Raw genomic sequence first — 22260 nt, 5'->3', positions numbered from 1 at the left:
TTTGCAAAGTACAAAAACTAGTTATACAGACGTTAAAATTTGAAACATCCATAATTAAATCATACAACAATCCCATTAAAACATTTCACAAAATTTCAGTGTGCATTTCTTCTAATATTTACAATTGTGCCAGATACACACTTTTACAAGCACATTTGCCCCAATATAATGCATTTTGTATGTTATTTTCACATATATCTGGATTTTTACACAAACACTTCCCAAATTTACACATTTTTGTACATACTTCTTTTGAGAGACCTGCACTGCAAAATTTTCAGAGCTGCAAATTCCAAAGAACAGCTGCATTTCAGTTCTCATGTTGTTCCAGGAAGTACAAATTAGATGGAAAATGGAAATGGACTGCCTTCAAGTCGATTACGACTTATGGCAACCCTATGAATAGGGTTTTCATGGTAAGCAGTATTCAGAGGTGGTTTACCACTGCCTTCCTCTGAATGCAAATTGCCCAAGATGAAATTTTATGAACTAAAAAGTTCACTTTGATGAACTTGCACTGAACTAGTTCTTTTTGTAAAAGGATAAACTTGAACTTTTGGGACAGGATGATACAAAATGCTCGAGAATTTTCATGAGGAATTTTTAATCAAAACATTCACATATTGATGCCAAAATGTGGAGGGGCAAACTTAAGAATGGAAAAATGAGAAACAGAGGACTGAAATGGAAAGTTCCTTCTATCTGTATGTATAGGGTAATCTCAATTTGAGTGGCTTGGATCTTTCATCAATGTGAAGGATTCCCAGAGAATGAGCATTTAAGGCAGGGATGGGAACTCTGTCATCCTCCAGATGTCAATGGACTTCATCTCCCAATTTCCCTGACCATTGGCCATGCTGGCTGGGGGCTAATGGGAGCTGGAGTCCATCAACATCTAGAGAGCCACAGGATCCCCATCCCTGGTGTAAATGATGTCAGATGGTTGCAAGATTCAGGCTGCCATTCTATATCCACGTTCCTAGGACTAAGCCCGACTGAACTGAAATGGCACTTACTTCTGAGTAGATATGCATAGGATAAAGCTATCAGTGTAATTTCTCTTCTGTCTCACTCACCCCATCTCTGAGCAGTAATAGCTGGGAAAAGTTAGGGTAGCCTTTGCCGACCTGGTCAGTCTCTGCCAACCTGGTGCCTTCCAGCTGTTTTGGACTACAACTCACATCAAGTCCAGCCATCACAGCTGTGCTGATTGGGGCTGATAGGTCTTCTAGTCCAAAACAGCTGGACTGACTTAGGGAATTTAAATTGATTCTGCTGCAAAATCTATTTGTCTGCATCAAAACCATAGATTTCCAAGCCAAAAAAAAAGGATCATCTGTCAGAGTGCATCTGCTCCTCTTGTTACTCTACTTTCTATGTTAGTATTTGTTTGCACAATATATAGGCCTCAGATATCTTTGTACATACATGCCACCAACATTCACATGCATTACGGGTGGTGTAGTGGTCTATCATTGGTGCACAATAACATGCATGCATGCATGCAAAATAAAGATGCCTGAAGATGATACATGTCAATCCTAGAAGACAATGTCTAAATATACATTTGTTGTTGTTGTTATGTGCCTTCAAGTCGATCACGACTTATGGCGACCCTATGAATCAGCAACCTCCAAGAGCATCTGTCATGAACCACCCTGTTCAGATCTTGTAAGTTCAGGTCTGTGGCTTCCTTTATGGAATCAATCCATCTCTTCTTTGGCCTTCCTCTTTTTCTACTCCCTTCTGTTTTCCCCAGTATTATTGTCTTTTCTAGTGAATCATGTCTTCTCATTATGTGTCCAAAGTATGATAACCTCAGCTCTCCTCCAACACCACATTTCAAATGAGTGGATTTTTCTTTTATCCGCTTTTTTCACTGTCCAACTTTCTCATCCATACACAGAGATTGGGGATACCATGTATTCATTATATACATATAAGTATATGTTAGTGAGGTTATGTACAAAAGTCCCACCCTATGTCACCCTTGGATTACACAAAGGCCACAGTCGTACATTGTGAAGGCTTTTTTCCCTCACCCATCTTGAAAAGCTGGAAATCAATTTTGACTGGGTGACTTGCCACACTGCTCACATGTCAGTGGTGTGTAGTATTACTTCAAGAGTAAAATCAATACAAAGAGAAGAGTGATACTGTAAAGGGGGAAAAATCACTGCCCCTCACAGATGTCCCAGAGTCTGCTAGGTTTTTCGCAAATGAGCTGCAATAATCCTAGTGGAAACTCAGGTGCCTGGGGGTTCCAGCTTAGTAGATGAGCCAGTATGAAACATAATTGAACACACAGTCTGGGGTTGCAGTCTGGAGCTTTAGAACTGCAGCAGGTTCAGGTTTTCAGCTTGCTGAAGAGATACAGTTCTACTGGGATTGTTTGGCCCCTACTGTCTTCTCTCCAACTGCTGGCTCTTGAGAAGCTCGCAGACTGTTCCTTGAAAAGCGATCCATTTTTCAGCCTAATGACATTCTTCTAGTCTTACTCTATTGGTAGATCGGTGGGGGGTTTTAAGCAAAGCACCAGGAAGCTTTCCTCAGCCCCTCTAAAGCTTTCAGCAGCTCCTTTTTGTTTTCCCCCAGTGTTGGGTTAGTTATCAAAAGGCAGCTCAGGCAGACGTTGATGGCATGTCGAGCGTTGCATTTTGGGCAATGTAACATGGCAGGTGGCACAGCACCTAGGAACACAGTCCAAACTTGGCTCCCAGTGAAAAGCACCACTGCTTTTGATGGCACCATGCAGCAGCAAGGTTGGCAATGCACCCTTGGGAGCCTGGGGGCCACTGACAGCTGCCTGAGCATGCCAACCTCTGATGCCACTCCCTGCTTCCTTCAGAATCTTAAATCTACGTAATAGATAAGAACATAAGAAGAGCCTGCTGGATCAGGCCAGTGGCCCATCTAGTCCAGCATCCTGTTCTCACAGTGGCCAACCAGGTGCCTGGGGGAAGCCCGCAAGCAGGACCCGAGTGCAAGAACACTCTCCCCTCCTTCCAGCAACTGGTTTTCAGAAGCATGCTGCCTCTGACTAGGGTGTCAGAGCACAGCCATCATGGCTAGTAGCCATTGATAGCCCTGTCCTCCATGAATTTGTCTTATCTTCTTTTAAAGCCATCCAAGCTGATGGCCATTACTGCATCTTGTGGGAGCAAATTCCATAGTTTAACTATGCGCTGAGTAAAGAAGTACTTCCTTTTGTCTGTCCTGAATCTTCCAACATTCAGCTTCTTTGAATGTCCATGAGTTCTAGTATTATGAGAGAGGGAGAAAAACTTTTCTCTATCCACTTTCTCAATGCCATGCATAATTTTATACACTTCTATCATGTCTCCTTTGACCCGCCTTTTCAAATGAAGTATTCTTTGTACTTTCTAACTCAAGGTGGTGTTTAACAAAGCCAGTGTGGCATGGTTGGGAAAACATTGGACTTAGATGTGGAAAAAACAGGTTTAGTTTTATTTATTTGAAGAATTGATATTGGTGGCCCAGTAATCTAGTTCTCCATCTGGCTTGCAAGAAAATATCAGATCTCTGCTCAGCCACAAGTTCACCGGATAGCTTTGGGCACCTCATTCTCTCTCAGCTTAGCCTACCTTACAGGACTGTTGTGAGGCGACAAGGTGCCTCAGAACTCCCTAGAGGAAAGGCAAAATATAAATGCAAATAAAAAAATTAATAATTTTTCCAACTTAAACAATACATACTCCCTTCCTAGGGAGGCACGAATGGCCCCCTCCTTGCCATCCTTCCGTCGGCAAGTAAAGACTTTTTTATTCCGACAGGCTTTTGGGATAGAAGGTGTTTAGGATTGGGCTTTACAAGGCTTGTTTTATTGTTTTATATTATTATTTGTATTATTTTAAATTGTTTTTAGATTTTTAAGTGCCTTTCACGGTTTTAAGGTTGCGCATAGTTTAATTGTATTTTAATTGTATGTTTTTCTATGTTTTTAACTACATGTAGTTCTATTTGTAAGCCACCCTGAGTTCCAGTTTGGAAAAAGGGTGGGGTAAAAATAAAGTTTCAATTCAATTCAATTCAGCTCAATTGCTCAGGCAATGGAAATGAAGAGAGAGAGAAACATGTATGCCAACTAACTAACTAACTAACTAACTTAGTTATTAAGTTTATATCCCGCTCTTCCTCCTAGAAGGAGTCCAGGGAGGCAAACGAAAACACTAAAAATCTCTAAAACACCTTAGAAACCAAAGCACTTTAAAACATCTTAAAACAAAGCATCTTTAAAAATGTATTTTTAAAAAAGCTTTAAAAACATCTAAAAAAGTAATTCCAACAGACGCAGATTGGGATAAGATCTCTACTTAAAAGGCTTGTTGAAAGAGGAAGGCCTTCAGTAGGTGCCAAAAATAATAACAGAGTTGATGCTTGTCTAATATTTAAAGAGAGGGAATTCCAAAGGGTAGATGCAACAACATGATAGGTCCGTTTCCTATGTTATGTGGAATGGACCTCCTCATAAGATGATATCTGCAGGAGACCCTCACCTGCAGAGAGCAGTGATTAACTGGATATATAAGGGAAGACAATCTTTCAGTCCTTGAAGGAAAAGCAGGATAGAAATGCAACATATAAATAAATATTGAAATAAGCAATATAGCTCTTGACCCACAGTTAGGGATAGGTAAGTATAAATGAAGCCACAGTCAATTACACCTAATCATTTTAGTTAACACGTCCTCCACATCAGTCCAAAACAATTAATAAATTTACAGTACTGTTTGGGTGCTGCCAACAAGCACAAAAGCAATAGCTCTGATCAGCAGAAGCCAGCATGTTATCTTATTTTTGAGTACTCACCAATACAGACAGTAGGGGACCATCCACTTCCTTTGGCATGAAAGAGACAAGTGCTGAGACACTCCAGCACAGGAGCCAGAATTAATAACGGCACAATGCTTATCACATTCATGGCTGCTATCGGCAAGAGAAATCCATTCAAATTCAAATTCGAATTCATTGTCTGCAGATAATATCCTGACGGTATCTATGTTGAAAGGGAAAAACAGCTTAACATTTGCTTGTTGGCCCAGTGTGCTTCTGTTTATAGGGGGAACAGTTTTCTCCGTTTTGTTTATACCCATTTGAAAGGGGCTTGCTTTAATCTAGGCCAATACAGAAGAAATGAGAAAGCCACGGCCGAAGTGGGCACAAGATGACAAAAGCCAGCGCAACACACAAATTACGGTTCTAAAACAGCGGCAAGGCTCCTGCACCTTTAATAGCAGTATGGAAGAAGGAATCTCAGCAAGAGTTGTGTAGAAGAGGAATTTTTGCAGGTGCTACTAGCCAGTACTAGCCAGTGTGGTGTAGTGGTTAAGCTGTTGGACTACGACCCGGAAGACCAGGGTTTGAATCCCCACACAACCATGAAGCTCACTAGGTGATCTTGGGCCAGTCACTTCCTCTCAGCCTCAGAGGAAGGCAATGGTAAACCCCCTCTGAATACCACTTACCATGAAAACTCTATTCATAGGGTTGCCATAAGTCGGAATCAACTTGAAGGCAGTCCATTTCGTTTTTCACTAGCCAGGATGGCTATGAGTCTGCTTGGGAGAAGTGGCAGGTAGAAATTCTTTTGTTCTGATCTACTTTGTGCTTAACTTAATATTTAGATTCAAATCAGTCATGAGCAGTGCAGAAGGATGGAAAGCTCTTACTGGCATAGTATTCCTTCATTGGCTTTTCACAAGCCCTGCCCTTTGCCATCTTATTAGATTGGTTCACATCCTTGGGGAAGATACTCCATTGCTCAGTGCTGATAGGCTCTCCACCTCCCTTTGATCTCCTTACTTTTTCTTTCTCCAGATGCCTGCTGAGAATGCACAGCTTTGCTGGTGTTACTCCAAACAGAGAGTGGTATTATGCTAACATTACAGAGGGCTTTTAGAAAACTGAATCTTTATTAGTTTATAGCAGGGCTGGGGACCACCAACCCTCCCCATTTTTGAACAAGCAAGGGCCACCTACCTTATACCTGAGATATGACATCAGGTGTGAGCCAGTGTGATGTAGTGGTTAAGGAGTTGGACTACAACCTGGGAGACCAGGGTTCGAAACCCCACATAGCCATGAAGCTCACTGGGTGACCTTGGGCCAGTCACTGCCTCTCAGCCTGATGAAAACCCTATTCATAGGGTCGCCATAAGTCGGAATCAACTTGAGAGCAGTACATTTACATTTGTGGGACAGATAAAGATGGGGCTTAGCTGACCGGCAGTACCTGAAAAGCTCTGGTGTGCTGTGCTTCCCAAGTTCCTAACAATGTTGGCTATTGGTGCTTGGTAACCATTGTGCAAAATGCTTTGCCAGCAGGGGGAAGCACTGAGCACAGGGCTTGCAAACAGTTTGTGCAGCACTTTCCCAAATACCTGATAACCAGGTGGTTGTCAGGTGTTTGGAAAGCAGTGCACAAGGGATTTTGACAGGTGGGTCCCATGCACTTGTTAAACTTGGCCCATGGGGGCAGAGGGAGATAAGGATCAGCTAGGTCAAAAAGGTTCCCCATCCCTGTTTTATACCATTGTTATAAAATGTGTTTTTCAAAGCCAGCTTTAAACATGCTTACATTCCTGCTATGTTTTGAATTCCAAGGGATCCAATCTCCAAATAATAAACTTATTTTTATTTTATTTATTTATGTATTAGATTTATATCCCGCCCTTCCTCCCAGTAGGAGCCCAGGGTGGCATTAATATCTATTGCATTAATGTGCGTATGATTTAAATCTCTCCTCTGACCTACATGCTGAGATGCTCTGCTGTGCTATATGCTACTCGTAAGCAGATATTTTGGTTTTAAGAGGAACTGAGGCAGCCACAAATGCCTAGAGGGCAGAAGGAAAAGTATTAATAATTAAGGCTCATTTAGGGTGGCGGCAGCTGTTGATGATCATTTTGGGATTTTAATAGGGAGCCAGCTGTGGGTACAAGGTTAAAAGGCTGATAAAAAACCACTGCTTGGACTGAGTCTTTTACACAGACCTCCCTTCCATGAATTTCTTTAGTTCTTTTTTTAAAGAAATAAACCTAGGAGCCATCACCTTATTCTATGAAAATGAAGTTTATCAGTTCAAGTTATGCATTGTATGAAGCACATCCTTTTATCACTGCTGAAGTTATTGCCAGTCTCCATCACTTCAGGACTCCAAATGAGTGGTGGGTGAGGGACAAATCCCTTTCTCCATTTCCAGTCCTAATTTTATAAACCACCATTATCCTACTCTTTTTTTTTCAACACTAAAAAGTTGCAAGCACTTTAGACATTTCTCATTGGAAGATACTCTCCAACCTCTTGATTATTTTGAAATGGAGATGGACTGCCTTCAAGTTGATTCTGACTTATGGCGACCCTATGAATAAGGGTTTTCATGGTAAGCAGTATTCAGAGGGTGTTTACCATTGCCTTCCTCTGAGGCCGAGAGACAGTTACTGGGCCAAGGTCACCCAGTGAGCTTCATGGCTGTGTGGGGATTTGAACCCTGGTCTCCCAAGTCATAGTCCAACACTCTAACCAGTACGCCACACTGGCTCTTCTTGATTATTTTAGTTCACCTTTTTATCATCATATTCCCCTGCAGAGGGCACTTAACAATTGAGTTGGTAAATCCTTCCAACTGCCTTCAAAATCTCCTACTGCACATCCATTGCCCTAGTTGCAACTCTAAAGAGCTTTCAAGGATAGTTCCTTGTAGAACACAATGGCATGATCAGCCTTCAAAATTACAAGAGCTTTTAGATTTAGAACCAAAAGAGCCACTCACTCACCTGTACAACACATATCCTGTAGAGGATTTGGAAGGCAAACAGGGGAAAGAGACGGACAAGTGATTTTGTGCTTTCCACTTGAGTTTCACTGTACTGGCCACCATAGTTTTCCTTGGCATGGTCTAGCCAGTTTGCGATGCCCTCACTGAAGTAGCGACATTTTACACAGCACACTTTCAGTGCATTAGCAACTACGCCACAGACGGTCAATGGGCAACTACCTATGGAAAAGTGAGATAAGTCCATGTATCACAACGGAGTCCTTGCACTTGTGAAAATTGTAAGCGTAAGGAACTCTGAACCAGAAAGTGCTTAAGTGGCCAAGCTGAATAGGAGATGGGGTGGGAAAGAGTTTATAAATCAGACAGGATGCCAATGCCATCATGTCTAGCTAAAGGGTAAAGTGGTAGAATGCAACAGGAAGCAGCTTCAGCAGGCGTGGGGAACAGTTTTAGCCTGAGGGCCACATTCCCTTTTGGGAAACCTTCTGAGGGCCACATACTAGTGGTGAACGGGCCAGAGGTAAAAGTGGGTGAAGCATATACACACTCACACATCTCTCTCTATCCCCCATCCAGAGAAGCAAGAGGCATTAATCAGAGTTCAAAGACACCTCCAGCCTGGCAAAAACACTTGGGAGCTTGGGAAACAAGCAAGGGGAGCTTGAAGTCTTAGTGCATCAAGGCAAATATGACTTCATAGGGATAACAGAAACTTGGTGGGATGACTCCCATGATTGGAATATAGCCATTCAAGGATATAAACTCTACAGAAAGAATAGAAGCAACAGAAAAGGAGGGGGAGTAGCGTTATATGTCAAAGACAAATACACCTCTATGGAAATCCAAGAGAGCGAACAAAGTGGTCCGACAGAGACCATTTGGGTAAAAATAAATGGAGAAACAAATAAAACCGACATGGTAGTAGGTGTCTACTGCAGACCCCCTGGCCAAGAAGAGGTGGTAGACGAGGCCTTTCTCAAACAAATCTCTGAAATCTCAAGGAGGCAAGAAGTAGTAGTGATGGGGAACTTCAACTACCCGGATATCTGCTGGGAGACAAACTCTGCGAAGCACAAAGCCTCCAACAAATTCCTGATGGGCCTTGCTGATAATTTCCTCTTTCAAAAAGTAGAAGAAGGAACAAGGGGATTGGCAATCCTGGACCTGATCTTAACTAACACGGACGAATTGGTCACGGGAATTTAAATGGTCGGTACCTTGGGGGAAAGTGACCACGTAATGCTGGAATTCGGGATTCTGGGGAAAGCCAAAGAAGAATATAGTCAAACATGGACCTTGGATTTCAGGAAAGCTGATTTTAGCAAGCTCAGGGAAATGATGGGTAGGATCCCGTGGCTAGATAGACTAAAGAAAAAAGGAGCCCAAGAAGCGTGGGAGTTCATGAAGAACGTATTACAAAAAGCGCAATCGCAAACAATTCCAAAGAGGAAGAAAAATGGAAGACATCGGAAAAAGCCAATGTGGCTACATGGAAGACTAGTGGAGGAGGTAAAAGTAAAAAAGAGCATGTATAAAGAATGGAAGGAAGGACGCATCACCAAGGAAGAGTACCGACGAGCGGCTCGGGCTTGCAGGAATAGCGTAAGGAAAGCTAAAACCCAGAATGAGCTGAGGCTGGCGAGGGAAGCGAGGAACAACAAAAAGGGGTTTTTCAGATATGTTCGAAGCAAGAGAAAGACCAAGGAAACGGTGGGACTACTGCTCAAGGAGGATGGCAAAATGTTGACAGATAACGAGGAAAAAGCAGAACTGCTCAACACCTATTTTGCCTCTGTTTTCTCCCAAAAAGGGAACAGTGTGCAACCTTGCATCAGTAGCAATCTCAGTAAGGGGTCGGGACTGCAGTTTGAGATTGATAAGGAGATAGTCAGGAAATACCTAGTTAACCTAAGTGAGTTCAAATCTCCAGGGCCTGATGAACTGCATCCCAGAGTATTGAAGGAACTTGCGGATGTACTCTCGGAACCTCTTGCCATCATCTTTGAGAAATCCTGGAGAACGGGAGAGGTGCCAGAGGATTGGAGACGGGCAAACGTCATCCTGCTCTTTAAAAAGGGTAAAAAAGAAGATCTGGGGAATTACAGGCTGGTCAGTCTGACTTCAATACCGGGAAAGATATTAGAACGGATAATAAAAGAGTCCATTGGCAACTATCTAGATGACAATACTGTGATTAGAAGGAGCCAGCATGGGTTTGTCAAGAAAAAATCCTGTCAAACTAATCTCATCTCTTTTTTTGATCGGGTCACTAGCTTAGTAGATGGTGGAAATGCTGTAGATGTCATCTATCTAGATTTCAGCAAAGCGTTTGACAAAGTCCCCCACGACCTTTTGATTAGCAAACTCGTCAAATGCGGACTAGATGGAAATACTGTCAGGTGGATTCACAACTGGTTGGAAAACCGTACTCAAAGAGTGGTCGCCGGTGGCTCTACTTCGGACTGGAAGGAGGTCTCTAGTGGAGTGCCACAGGGTTCTGTCCTGGGGCCGATACTCTTCAACATTTTTATCAATGACTTAGATGATGGGGTGGAGGGAAGCCTTATGAAGTTTGCGGATGATACGAAACTGGGAGGGATAGCTAACACAATGGAAGACAGGAATAAAATCCAAAGGGACCTGGATAGACTAGAAAATTGGGCTGAAATTAATAAAATGACATTCAATAAAGACAAATGCAGGATTCTGCATTTAGGCCACAAAAACAAGATGCACGGGTACAGGATGGGAAATACCCGGCTTAGCAGTAGTGCATGTGAGAAGGACCTTGGAATTGTAGTGGATCGCAAGTTGAACATGACCCAGCAGTGTGATGCTGCGGCAAAAAAGGCAAACGTGGTTTTGGGCTGCATAAACAGAGCTATAGTTTCCAGGTTGAGGGAAGTAATAGTCCCACTATAGTCTGCATTGGTCAGGCCTCATCTGGAATACTGCGTTCAGTTCTGGGCGCCTCATTTTAAGAAAGATATAGACAAGTTAGAGCGGGTTCAGAAGAGGGCGACAAGGATGATAGCCGGTATGGAGAACAAGTCTTATGAGGAAAGGTTGAAGGAACTTGGCATGTTCAGTCTGGTGAAGAGAAGGCTGAGGGGTGATATGATTGCACTCTTTAAGTACCTGAAGGGCTGTCACATAGAGGAGGGTACAGATTTGTTCTCTGCTGCCCCAGAGGGTAGGACTAGGTCTAATGGTTTTAAGTTGCAGGAGCGTAGATTCAGATTGGATATTAGAAGGAACTTCTTGACAGTAAGGGCGGTTCGGCAATGGAACCGACTGCCTAGGGAGGTGGTGGGATCCCCTTCACTGGATGTCTTCAAGCAGAGGCTGGACAGCTATCTGCCGGAGATGCTCTAGCTGTGGATTTCCTGCTGTGAGCAGGGGGTTGGACTCGATGGCCTAGAAGGCCCCTTCCAACTCTATGATTCTATGATTCTATGGGTGTGAGGCAGAGGCAGTGGGGGTGATGGGGACAGTTCTGAGGGCCATATAGAGAGGTCTGGAGGGCTCTATTTGGCCCCTGGGCCTAAGTTTCGCACACTGAGCCACAAAAAAACAGCAGGAAAAAGTTAATATGTGCAGTTGGGCAGCCAAGTGGCTTTGCTCCATGATACTGCCCAGCAATGGCAGCCGGTGGCTCCATGTCAGTGGGGCAGTGGAATCCATTCTGGGTTTTAAGCAACTTGGACAACTCCTTGAATGGTTGAACTAAAACCCAGAGAGGATTCCACCACCCCACTGACAGGGAACCACCACCCACCACTGCTGCCCAGACCGAGAGCACAGATCAAGTTTTGCAGCAATATAGAAGCATAGGATTGGTTTTCCTGAATCAACTGATTCCAGGAAAGATTCCAATCTATAGCACCTGCAATTTCCTCTGCTGGAGGTACAAGCGTAGCTTTTCACTCTTAAGTTTTCTGGTTTTCACGGCAATCTAGAGAACACCCAGGATCAATTCTCTGTACATTTCGAGAACAAGAATAAAAACCAAGTAAACTTCTATCAAATTAGGTACTATGCTTTGTACTGCAGCTCTTTGTGTGTGTTTGCACTGGAGCTCCATATATACACTGGAGTTTGCCCAGGGCTCCAGATAAGGCACCTATGAAATACGTAGGCAGCCATGCATAAACATAGTTGTTGGAATCTGGTGGCAAAACTACAGGAACAGTTTTAAAATGTTTTACCAGCAATATCTTTCTTCTCACTTTTCTGAAAATCTTGGCTCCAATATTCTACTCCTCTGACCTTGAACTAATCTCTGTTACTTAATTACAGTTCTTAAAAAGTCTACATGGCTCTCTAGATGATTTTCCACTCTTCTCCCAGTCTTTGGTCAACTGCCAATTGTCAAAATGATAGCTAGGTGAAAGAATGCAAATGAAATCCCTGCTTGACATATGCATGGCCCACATTTGAAGAGAGAGAGAAAAAACTACCTTAAAATAAAATACAATCATTTCTTTAAGGTCACCTATGAAATTATTGACTTGGGGGAGAATTCTAGACGACTCATCTGATTAGAAGAAGCCATAACAAGGTTATAAACTTAGCTATTAAGAAGATGTGGAAAGGACCTAATGATACCATATTCAAACTGTATCCTAAAAGAGAAACTATTAAGAAAAAAAACCAGTGGTGTTTTTTTTAAAATACAGCTTCAGACAGATTTTACAAATGATTGGTAGTTCAACCCATTGCCCTTCCATGTGTGGCCAATGGAAACACTTTGTTGTAGTCTCAGCAGAAGACAGGAATTGGCACAGCACTTTGCTGTGGTCTGAAGTCAGCTGTGGGGAAGGGAGGTGTGTCCAGCTGAGGTCAAATGCAGCCAGAACAACCATTCCTGCTGCTTTTGAAGCGACAAGTATGCCCACAGCCTGTTTTTATAATACTATTTTTCTGGGTTTTATGTTATTTCTCTGTTTTATGATAGTTTTATTGTTTGTATTTTGTATACCACTAGAGAGGTTTTTAAATAGGCCCTATCTGCATTATACATTTAAAACAGTATCACACTGTTCTAAATGCAGCAGCCAGATTACCGGTTGGGGTTGCTTTTAGAACTTTTATAATCTGTGTTCTAAAACACTGGTTGCCAGTTTGTTTCCAGGCCCAATCCAAGGTGCCTGTGTTTGTGTTTAAAACCTTAAATGACTTAGGCCCCAGATATCGCAGAGACTGTCTCCCCTACAGGACCTCTCGGGTGTTAAGATCAGCAGAAGGGCCGTTCTTGGTAGTTCCACCACCCACAGAAGTTTGGAGGCCCAGGAGAGGGCATTCTCTGTGGCATCCCCTAAGCTGTGGAATTCCCTTCCTACAGAGGGGCATCTGGCAACTTCTCTATACAGTTTTCAGCAAATGCTAAAGACACACTTCTTTACCCTGGCCTTCGGCACCTGAGATGTTTGTTTTCAGGATCCACCCTACTCCTGTGAATGTAATACGTTTTAATGTTTTTAATACCATATTTTAAATTTCTGTAGCAAATTATTATTATTATTATTAAACAGCCAGGGTATCCCCCAAAGAATCCTGAGAATGGTAGTTTGTTAAGGTCCCTGAGAGTTATTAGGAGACCCCTATTTCCCTTACACAACTACTGTTCTCAGAGTTCCCTGGGAAAGAGGGACTGATTGTTAAACCATGCTTAACTACAGCATCCTTAACTACAGTTCCCAGGATTCTTTGGGGGAAGCTATGTCTGTTCAAAGTGGAATGATACTGCTTGAAATGTACAATGCAGGTGGGATCTCAGATAGTCTTCAGAACTCTGCCAGACTCTTCCTTGTCCATCTATCAATCCTTTTCCAAGCCAAACATCTAGCGACTTTAGTATTCTACATTGCTAGCCCTGCCTCATTGAGACCATGCCAGTGAGAATTGCCAAAGCATGCACTCTTAAGAACATCTATTTTACTGAAGCTAAAGCAGGAGAGCCACTTACTCATTTCCAGAAAAAGTGATCCCCCCTCAAAAAAAAGAAGGTATAAAAGTGGCATATGCTAGTTTATGTTTATAGATGCAATTATTACATTTCAAAAAGAAATGCAATACATCTCACCCTGGTGCAGAAGAGACTGTGACCAGGTGGCCTGTGTGCCTGTTCAGTCTGCAGTTCAGGGGCTAACTAGTGATGTGTTACAAACAAATCGCCCTAGCCCCTTTTTGGGGTCCTAGTGGCTGGGGTCCGCTCCCAGATACTCACCCAATAGAGTCTCAGAAACGACGAAACAAAGATGGAGGAGTATCTTTATTGCTAACACGTGCACATGGAGAAGTAGCAAGCTAGTTCTGACTCAACTAGGCACAGTCAAGTCTTTTATCAACTTTGTTTTACTAATTATTCATGCATCATTATCATCTTAACTACATCACTTTAATCCCTGCCCATCTCCTTCTGGTAACGTCCCCTCTCTTCCTGATCCATATTTGGAACTTGTTTTTCACACTTGTTTTGCTCATTTTGACCTTGTATCTGCAACAAATTTTGATACTTTTCTACAGTACAGCTGGACATTGCAACAAAAGCCTGAGACCTTATTTTTTGCAAACGCAGCTTTAAACAAACAATGATAATGCAAGTCAGCAAATTAGCATTTCTTTTAACACACACACAAGTAAATTAACTGTCAGCAAATTAACACACAAGCAAGTTAACTGTCAGTTTACTGTGCTACAATTCCAAACAGGCCCAGCACTTTTTACTTTAAAGCCAAATACATTTTTAATTCAAACAAATAAAGTCCAGTGTCACAATGGGCAACTTCAAGGCTGTCCCTTCTGCTCTCCTTTCTTAGAGTTCTTTATCTACGACCTGGACTTGGACCAGGTAGCTCTTCAAATCAAGGAATGTAAACATGGCCACCTTAAGATAATGGCAATCCTCAGTGCCCACCCAACAGTAAGAGCCTCCTGGACTCTCCCATTCAGTCAGACTTCAGTGCATACTCCAGTAATAATATCACACTAGATGATATGCTTTTTGGCACCCTGGGGTACAAATTAAAGAGATTTAAGACTGCAATTTTTAAAGCTAGTGTCGCAGGAGCCAAATTTGGCCTATACCTGCCAGGTTCGATCCTGGGAGGCCCTAATCAATATTCTCAAGACTCAGGATTGGCACTGTAATTAGTATCTTTTATTGAATACAAGCAATTGCTTGGGAAACCACACTCAGACAAAGCCTCAGTGTAAAGCCCCACGAAATGACTTATATACCCTTATAATGACGTAAATTGATTACACAATTGTTACATGGTTAAACAAAGAAAATATACATATAGGAATAACACTGGCATCAGCAATTCCAACTTGTTTGTTCCTTTCCCACAAAATAGCCATTTCCCTAAATACCTATACCCCATTTCCTAAATGCATCTTGGCAAGCACAGCAGTTTCTCCCACTTCCTCTTTAAAGCCTTGCAGAAGCATTTCCAGCAGTCCTATTAATAATCTTGCTATCTTGCTAAAAACTGCGGCCTAGTCAGTTTGAGAGTTCACAGAAGCCTGAACCAAAGATTTCATCAACACTAGGATGCTTCTCTCCTCCCCGCCCACAATCCTGGATTTTTTTTAACACACACACACAGGATTCCTAACATCATTTAGTTGCTTACTTTTTGGTGGCTGGTAAATCAGTTCACCGCGTGCCATGTAAATGGTGATCAGAGCCATCAGGACAGACACAAAGGGAATAAGAAAGCCAAGGTTTTTGGCCACCGACTGTTGGATGTATGAAATGACAACCAAGACGATGGCAGAACTTAAATTCTCCAGCCAGTAAAACCTACAGGGGAAAAAAATGCCAACAATAGTGATTTTTTGAGAGATAGGAAGAAAGCAATGATTCATTAGAACAGTGCTTCCCAAACATCATGGACTACTTGAAATGTGCTGAGGATCTTGGCAGACCACTTAATGGGGGTTTTTTGGCCTGTTGTAACAATTGTAATGTGTCGTACTAGATGCTGCATGATTTTTAATAGTATTTTTATTGCTTCTTTTATTTCTTATATATTGCATTTTATTGTATCACAGTTTGAACAGCATAGAATTCAAATAGTAAGTGTTCTTCACAGACACGCTGTGCACCACCTAATAATAATAATAATATTTTTTGTGCATGTGCATTTTAAAAACAAGTGTATCTTGGGACATGTATCACCCTTTGCCAGTTGGCTGTTTTCATGTGTCCTCTCCTTTTGCAATCAGTAAACAAAATGGTTTGGCAAAAGAGTGACAAAAGGGTTAAAGAAAATAATATCATGTGCATTGAAATCAAACATTTATTGCTTAGCCAAGGGCCACCACCAAATCATAAGACAGTACAATAAAAAAAAAAACAGCATAATCCACTGCAGTATCCAATCCATTGCAGTATCTTTTACAATATTAACAACTATAAACCTATGACACTCACTACAAAACAAAAAGGATTCCACTCATTTAGGATTCAACAACAGAGCCAACAGTCCCCTACTATCTGGCATTCTTCATCACTCTAAACTATTCTGGCAGTCAATCATATGGGATACATGTGCACTGAAAAGGGGGAAACTCCCACAAAATGTAGAAACCCTCCGTCCCACCTGCTGCACCCTCTCCAAATTTGTTCTGGAGGGTTAGGGAAAACCCCAGAACAGATTTAGGGGGTGTGCAAGGGGAGGAGAGAGGGGGGAAAGTTCTGTTGTGCAACCATAAATCTTTGCAGTACTAAAACAAGTTACTTAGCGCTACATTGGCTACAACTAGTTTTTGTTGTAAACCGCCCAGACAGCTTCGGCTATGAGGCGGTATATAAATACAATAAATAAATAAACTAGGGATAGGCAACATTTTTTATTCAGTTTGCATTTCAAGCCAGATTTATCAACTTTCCTCTTTCCAAGACAATATGAGAACCGAAACGCAGCCATCCTTTGACATTTGAACTTTTGTGATGCAGTTCGCCAACCAAACAATACATTTACAAAGCATGCATATATTAAGGGAAGGCGTGCATAAAAATGAATATAGGAGTGAAAATAACATGCAAAATGCATTATATGATGGGAAATGGTTTGCATAAATGTTTACATTTAGTCAAAACTCACTACAAAAATGCATTTATTAGAAAAAATCCTCACTAAAATGCTGAAGAATTTTCATGAGGAATTAAAAAAAATATCACAAATTGCTGCAAAAATGTGAACTGAATTTAAGATTAGAAAAATGAGAACCTCAGAGAACTGACATTGACAGTTCTTCCCATCCTTAATTACAACTCAATGCCTCTTCAGGTGATACTTCCTGTGTCATCACGCAGTTACAAAGGAAGTATGCTTCTCCTGCTTCAGAACTATCATTTTAGTCATATGGAAGTTTATGCAGCTTTCATCTCTTAATCAGTCAATTAAAATTCATAGAATTAACTAAGATTTCTTCAATCAGATTGACAGCCATAATTCTAACTTTAAAAAAACACACCAGTAATTTGAGATCAAGAGTTATTTAAGGAATCCAAAGGTCAGGGCAGAACCTTTGCAAGTTAGAGCCCCAGAGAGAGCACAAGAATCCCCAGGTTGGCTTCAGCTCTAAACAAAATAATCCGTCATCTTGTTAGAGCAGAGAATGACAGTGGACGAGATGGAGCAGAACAGGAGATCTGTGCAGGGAGCCTGGTGAAATACAGATAGCAGCCAGAGGAGGGGGACAATGACATACAATTTGAGTGATTTTAGTGCTACTGAACTCTCTGGCGACTGTCAAGGGTGGAAGCAAAATGTCCAGAGTGCCAGGAAACTTGAGTTTCTCATCCACAAAGGTCGCCCTCGAAAGCCCTGAGAATTTCAACACTATTTACTTAAGTCCATTTCAGTTCCCTTTAACACACGATATGTCTCTCTCTCTCTCTCTGTAAAGAAGCCGTGAGAGTTTATATTGAGATGTGTGGCTTTATTTAAGTTTGCCACAATGAACTAGGAGGTGGAAGGGATAGATTGCATGCTTAGAAGAAGCACGCTTAGTTTATCAACAGCAGTGATTTAGGATAGAATAAGACATTATAAAAACAAAACACAGGCCTGCTGCCAAAAAGCAACAACTGAACAAAAACAGCAGGCCCTCTGTGACTACTTCCTAGGGTTACCATCTTCCATAAATCCAGACAGGCTAATTTGCATATTATGCAATTATGTAAATTAAGTATATTAATGGTTGCATTGTCCAGTTGTTTTGTTTAGGTGCTTAGTAATTACCACCAAAAACTGGGGGAGGATATGAGGAATCTTTTTTTTTAAAAAAAAACTTATGTTAGCCTTAAATGCCTAGACTTTAGTTTCCAATACTATGGAATATTTATTTATTAAGAGGATTTATAGCCTGCCCTTCCACTGTTAAAAACAAGACAAAATTCAGATAATAATTTTAGAAATACCATAAGATAATTTCTTGATCTAAAACCATTGTGCTACTGGTCCAACTTTGTAAATAATATTTCCCTGCTGATTTTGTTCCTTATAGTTCCTTAACATCTGTTGTAGCTTACTAATTCTGTATCGCAATACCGTGATGTTGGTCTGTACAGAAGACTGTAAAATACATGAAATATCTCTCACTGACTTGTGAAACTTTACACTGAACATCTATGCTAAATGAGGCATGCAGAATAGCTTTAACTGGGAACATTACAATATATTCCTGGGCTATGGGAAATTCTGATCATATCCTCAGTATAAGGTAGTGAAAGAAAATGAACAAAATCTATTTGAATTACTCCACATCTCTCTCTCTCTTTTAAAAAATATACATAGAAAATCTAACAAACATAAAAAATAATTAAGGTTGCAATCCAATACACACTTACCTTGGAGTAAATCACATTGAACCCAATGGAGCTTACTTGAGTAGACATGTATTGGATATCACTGTAAATGATACAAGTTTACTAGTCTCAAAAAGCACATCTAAAGTACATTTAAAAGTACATCTAAAGAGACAATCCGATCATATATTCTAGTACAGTAATCAACACATTTATTCTGTTTCTCCAAAAAGATATATTTTGTCCCTCTACATTTAATATTTACTTCTCATCTTTTTAGCTCCGTTTAAAAAAACCAATAGGATAACACAGGGGCAGAATGGCTATAATATGTGATCAATACAGTTCGTAGCAGTGTGCTACACAGGAGAATGTTATTATAAACTACGACTCAAAGTCTATGTAGAACATTGGCGTGACATTGGAGATACTCAAGAGAAAAGGTTTTAAATTTTTACAGAAATTGTGGTAGGATTTTGGACTTGATTTTGTAGACTAGACAAGAGATCAGCAGGACCTCCTCTATGACTAAAGTATGCTCTTACATTGATCCCTTTGGGCTGAACATGGCCTGGGACTCAGGAGCAGCCAGTCTTCCCCCGCCAAGGGCCAGCAGCACAACTCGGCTCATGCGCAAGAAATACCATCCCCTGGACTCACCATAGCAATCTGACCAAGCAAAGGGCGGCTGCGGTAACAACAAAAAATTACTCACAGGCAGCATGTGGGCCCGCCAAAGCTCTAAAAGAAAAAGCAAGGAAGTGATGTAGGCTAATGGACTTTATGGATGGAAACTAGCATCGCTGTAAAGCCCTGGTCATCTCTATGGTGAAAACTCTAAATACTTTGCATTGGAGTTCTGGGCAAAATGGGCAGAAAACTGCCTCCACGTTTTGCTTTCTATCTCTGGATCCACAAGGGCTAGAGACTAGCTTTTTAAAAAAATGAAAGCTGAAAATCCGGGCCACCTAATGGACTAAGCGGGACTAAACCTGGCTAACCAGGCAATATGGCAACCCTACTACTTCCCCATCCTCCACTCACAAAATGCAAAATACTGAAATGCACCCCCTCTCACAGAAATACTGTGCAGTGCACCATGGGATGTGATGTCAGAAGAAGAACTCTACTGGATGAGCTCAGAGGCTTATCCACACTGGCCAGCCAGATGCTTCTTGGGAAGCCCTCGAGCCAGATAGGAAGGCAACAGTCTTCTGCATTTGCTCTCCAGCAACTGGTACATTGCCTCTGGTACATGTGCAGGCCCTCATGAGTAGGGATGGGAAATCACACCCTGTTAGAAATCACAGTGATCTCTCTGTTTACCGAAACCCACAGTAATAATTTTGTTTAAATGTCTGCTGTTTTCCCCTCCAAGATCCCACAACTACATTTGATTTTTGCACATGTGTATTAAAATGTGCAACTTAAGAACTTCTTGCACCTATTATGTCCCCTGAGCCAAGTAGGACTGAACTCCCCTGCTCGTCAGCTGGAAAGCAGAGAGTTCAGTCCTGCTTTCTGCAGAGATAAGTGGTGTGAGCAGCTGAGCTAGCTGCATCTCTACTTACCTCACACCTGATGTATGGAGTGGGGCAGTGGGAAAACGGCCTGTTGGGCCAAATTCTAAAATTCCCACAAAATACATAAAAACAAGATCCAACTCATCCCCACCTGATTAAATCAAGAAGGGGGTTAAGCTCTAAAGGCCTGGGCGAATGAAAAATATTTTTACCTGGCGCCTAAAAACAGATAGTGATAGCGCCAGGCATGCCTCCGTGGGGAGAGTATTCCACAAATGGGGAGCCATCACTAAGAAGGCCTGGTTCTCATGTCACCACCCTCTGTACCTCCCCTGGAGAGGGCACACAGAGGAGGCTTAGTCATGCAGAGGTGCCTGCACACAAGCCACAAATTAACTCATAATCTTTGGTTGAATTGTGAGACTTCTTCAGTTCAGTAGAGAAAGACCCAGGCTTGGAACACATCCAGTCATTTTTGAACATATGCAATGTGGCCTCCAAATGGACAAAATGCAAATTTCAGCAGCATCACTATTCATGAATGGTAGTTAATAGTAGGCCTGCCCCTCCTGAATTTGCCTAATAGTTTCAAGCTGGGGTGGGGAACCTCAGGCTTGGGGGCCAAATGTGGCCCTCCTGGCCTCTCTGTCTGGCTCTTAGGACTCACAATAGGTCTCACCCTCTCCCCAGGTCACACTCATCACTGACCCCGCTTCATGCCCTCCTCAAGTGCTTTTGCATGGACTGAATATCTCCTTGAACTATGACAAGGCCTGTACAGATGTGTGCGTGCATGTGTGTGTTAACTGGCGAGGCTATACCCCACTGTACAAATTAAGAGTCACAGCCACTGATCTGCCCACTTGTGCCTCTGGCCCCACCCATCATAGTTATGCCCCTCCCCAGAAAGTTCCCCATGAGGGAACTTGACCCTTCAGATGAAAAAGCTCCTCCCCTCCCCAGTTCATAGCAAATTCTGCTGGTGGCCATCACCACAACTTGGGATGATGAATCACATTAAAATTATGGTTCTGAGAAGTAGTATCTTCTTTTGTCTTTCCTGATTGCCATTGTATATTTACCAGTTCCACATGTTGCAGGTGGAAGAAAATGGTAGGTACTCGGGATGGAAAGATCTGTCTATTTTGCTTCTTTCATTTTCTCATTTTTCCAATCTTAAATTCAGTTCTCCACATTTTTGCAGCAATCTTATTTTTGCAAGCAATTTCTTATATAATGTTATTTTCATGCACACATTCACTTTTATGCACACTTGCCCCTAACATATGCATTTTTGTAAACATTGGTCAGCAAATTGCATTGCAAAATTCAAAAAAGCGCAAATTTCAAAGGGTGTCTGTGTTTTAGTACTCATTGTTTCGGAAAGTGCGGATTTGATAGATTCGGCTTGAAATGAGAACTGAATTGAATTTCTCAGCCATCCCTACTTGGCAAAGGGCCACTGTCTTTAAGGACAGCCTTGTATTTTACAATACTTCCAACAGCTAAAAATTAACCTGAAGATAATGATATAGGATTCAAAGCCCAAGGTTTGCTTAGAGTGGTTGGAATCTCCGTTCCAGGAAAAATGACTCAGCTCTTTTTAAAAGGCAGTTTAAAAAAAACATCCAGAAAGTTTCATGTAAGAGAAAAAAAAGTGGGTTCCTTTCCACGGGGAGAAGGGTGGTATGAATAAGGTTCTTGAAGAAGAGGGTTAGAGTTTGTGGGCATTTTGCATATAGGGCTTCTTTTAAATTCAGGGCTGTGACCCAATGAAATAAATTGAAAGTCCATTAATCATATGATTTTTAGTTGAGAAAATTTGCATGTAGGTTGAAAAAATCCAAAGCAAGAAGCATTTTTTCCGTTTTATATGATGTATATGTGAAAGAGACAGAGAAAGAAGTGAGAAAACCTTTTTAAGATGATGCCTGCCATCTTCAGCTTTTATAAACCTTAATTTAGCAATGTTGTAGCCAGAGCTTGGAAAAGTTACTTTTTTAAACTACAACTCCCATCAGCCCCAGCCAGCATGGCCACTTGTAGCCACAGTAGGGTCTGCACCCCTCCAGAAAAGTCAAGCCCCTTTCTGAGTTGTCTGCTTTCAGCAATAA

General features: G+C 41.7%; 1 protein-coding gene across 13 annotated transcripts in view; it reads right to left on the bottom strand.

The window, feature by feature from the left end:
- Positions 1 to 22260, bottom strand: part of SLC15A5 (solute carrier family 15 member 5) — a 69253-nt gene that overhangs the window by 26578 nt on the left and 20415 nt on the right. For all 13 annotated transcript variants that reach the window (XM_061638488.1, XM_061638490.1, XM_061638485.1 and 10 more), the window contains 3 exons: positions 15439 to 15608; positions 7797 to 8017; positions 4831 to 5017 (listed from right to left, as the gene is read on the bottom strand). In XM_061638488.1, coding sequence (XP_061494472.1) covers positions 4831 to 5017; positions 7797 to 8017; positions 15439 to 15608 — 578 coding nt within the window. The remainder of the gene's footprint in view (positions 1 to 4830; positions 5018 to 7796; positions 8018 to 15438; positions 15609 to 22260) is intronic.

Source organism: Rhineura floridana, chromosome 8, assembly GCF_030035675.1.
Source record: "Rhineura floridana isolate rRhiFlo1 chromosome 8, rRhiFlo1.hap2, whole genome shotgun sequence".
Taxonomy (NCBI): domain Eukaryota; kingdom Metazoa; phylum Chordata; class Lepidosauria; order Squamata; family Rhineuridae; genus Rhineura; species Rhineura floridana.
Note: the sequence above shows the minus strand (reverse complement) of the source record. Positions and strands in the feature narration are given on the sequence as shown.